Source organism: Akebia trifoliata, chromosome 7 (assembly GCF_017979445.1).
Source record: "Akebia trifoliata isolate Shusen 1 chromosome 7, ASM1797944v1, whole genome shotgun sequence".
NCBI classification, from domain to species: domain Eukaryota; kingdom Viridiplantae; phylum Streptophyta; class Magnoliopsida; order Ranunculales; family Lardizabalaceae; genus Akebia; species Akebia trifoliata.
Window position 1 is genome coordinate 399,665 of NC_141381.1, and position 2,829 is coordinate 402,493.

At 35.4% G+C, this 2,829-nt stretch overlaps 1 protein-coding gene across 1 annotated transcript; it reads left to right on the top strand.

Annotated features, from left to right (window-relative positions):
- Positions 1 to 792: 792 nt before the first annotated feature.
- Positions 793 to 1,225, top strand: LOC147397820 (putative glutaredoxin-C14). The gene has a single exon (XM_086448914.1). It carries the CDS (start codon positions 871 to 873, stop codon positions 1,177 to 1,179), a length of 309 nt encoding a protein of 102 aa, XP_086305040.1. The 5' UTR covers positions 793 to 870; the 3' UTR covers positions 1,180 to 1,225.
- Positions 1,226 to 2,829: the final 1,604 nt, after the last annotated feature.

The window sequence follows — 2,829 nt, forward strand, 5'->3', positions numbered from 1 at the left end:
AAAATGAAAATCCTAACCGATCTAATCCACAATCTAATCCTAATCTCTTAAGATTTAATATAATCTAAAACTATGATTCAGTGCCTCACATTGCACATTTTTATATTGCATCCTAGTATACTCTAATACATGTGGTACCCAATCGTGATTTTGGGTTCCATGTGGACATGCAGTCCATAGAATAGGTGGTCCGTGGGTCCATGTAATCTCATCTAGATATATATACATATGTATTATGAAAAAGGGGACTTCCCAATTGGATAAACTCAGCTGCTTTTACAATTCGTAGATGCTCCAAAGATTGACACTTTATAGCTTGTAGAAAGCCCTCAAACCAAGAGAGAACATCCAAGTGAATTTACGAAAATGAGCATCTCCATTGAGAAGCTCTATGCAATGTGGCAAAAGGCAAGAAATTTTTTTTTTGTTATTTTAATTAAGGTGCGCTTTCTCTACTTAGATATTCTGGAATGCTATTCATCTGTGCAACTCACATTTATACCCTACTGTCGTCAATATATTGTAAATTAAAATTTCCTAGACTTAAAAAAGCATCTAATAAGATTTGTTGTGGTCGGAGGAGCAACTAGCTAGCTATCCTGTGTGAGTGCAAGTGCAACACACAAGGGTCGGTATCAACCAAATGGTCAGCTTTTATCATCGAATCCACCGAAAAATCTAAGGGAACATTCTCTTCTATTTTTTCTTAATAAACAATGCAATCCACCACCCTCATCAACCTCTATAAATAACTCTCCATAAGAACTCAATCTCATCACAGCCAAAGCCTTTAGTTACTCACATTGCTAGATAATATCAATTAACCATTCCTAGTTAATCTACATTTCGATTGAGTATTAATTAACCGTGATGGAGAGGATGATGAGTTTGGCATCCGAACGTGCGGTGGTGATCTTCGGTAAGAGCTCCTGTTGCATGTGTCATACTATCAAGACTCTCTTCAATGGCCTTGGGGTCAATGCTGCAATTCACGAGCTCGAGGACGATCCAAGAGGGAGGGAGAAGGAAAGGGCACTTTTGAGGTTGGGATGTAATCCGGCTGTACCAGCTGTGTTCATAGGTGGTCAGTTGGTGGGCGGAGCTCATGAGGTCATGACCCTTCACCTAAGTGGATCTCTAATTCCATTGCTTAAGCAAGTTGGGGCCCTTTGGCTTTAAGATTGGCTCTCATACAAAGGATCAGAACAATATAATCATGGCCACATTCACATCTATATGGCACACATGTTACACATGCCTGCATCATCATGAAAGCACATAGATATAGAAAATGTACAACGTGATATATCAAAGAAGAAAATGATCTGAGTCACAAAGGATCATTGACATCGAAATAGATCTTGTTTGCCAGATCAGAATCAATATCTTAATCAGGAAGTTAGAATAAAATTTAAGATGTTTATGAAATTTGTTTCACGTGCAGTATTTTTTTATTGGATGCTCCAAACAGGTAACATTGGAGAATCTTAGACTCTGAGAAATTGGGATAAGTTATTCCTCTTTCGTAGCTGTAAAAGCAATTCCATCTTCGCTTTTAATATTTTGTGCGCTGGCGTGGGTGCGTGTGACAGCAATTCGTACCTCATTTCTTCAACCTATGCTATAATTTGTCATGCCACAGTCCGAGTACGCATTCCTCTTTTATGTTGTACATAAAAGCAAGTTGACATTCCCTCTCCCACTTCACTCCCTTGCACTCTATCCTCCCTCCCTCACACACGTGCACACACACACACTCTCTCTTTCTCTCTCTATCTATATAATAAAAGGATAATGCTCAAGTAACACTAAATTGAAATGAGTGAAAAGCATCTATGGTTATGTGTGCACCACTACATCAAAATGTCAAAATCAATGTATATTTCAATGTTACTTCAGCACGACTCATATTAAAACACAATTGAGTTGGAACAATTGTGTATGACACAAACGTCCAATCAACTATAGTGTTGTGGGTTAAATCTCCCATCAAATTATAATTTCATGAGACCTACTTTATTTCTTGTTTTCTTCACCTATTCTAATTTTATTATATTTTCTCTTTTACCTCTTTAATCCACTTTATTATTTTTCATCTTTTACCTATTTAATCTTAAGTTTTTAATAATATCCCTCAAACTCTATTTCTTTCCACTTTTAACCCCTTAACCTGAAAAAAGATGCCCTTTTAATTTTACTTTATTTTCTCTTTTACCCCTTTAACTCACTTTATTAGTTTTCATCTCTCGCCCCTTTAATCTCAATTTTTTTACTAATACATGTAGAGGGATAAAATTATTTCCTATTTAAATTGTTCATTCATATCATTAACACGTATCTCAAGACTGACACGATGTATTATTTGAAGAGGACTCTATCTTATTAGGAAAAAATTCCAAGTTAATAGGATTATTTTCTTTTTTTATAATTATTAATTTGGATAAGGGATAATTGGGTCAATTCTAATTTAAGTAAAATTAGAATTTTTTTAGGATTTTTCTATTTAATGAGAGCTAAGATCATTGTAAAATAGGAGAAAGGAGGAGAGGAATCGAGAAGATAAGGTCATGTAAATCAAATTTATAGGGGAACGACTCCTCGAACCTATGGACATAGACGTATTTGTCAAACCACGTAAAAAATCTTTTGTGTTTTTTTCTCTTTCGTTCTTTTTTCATTATTCTACGACTTATTGGTGAATGGTCTTGCTAAAAATTAGATCTCGAGGTCAATCACAAAATTGACCTCCACAATACCCCTTTCATTAAGCTATAGTTTCTTGGGATCCACTTTATTTCATTTGTTTTTCACCTCCCCTAACTTTACTAT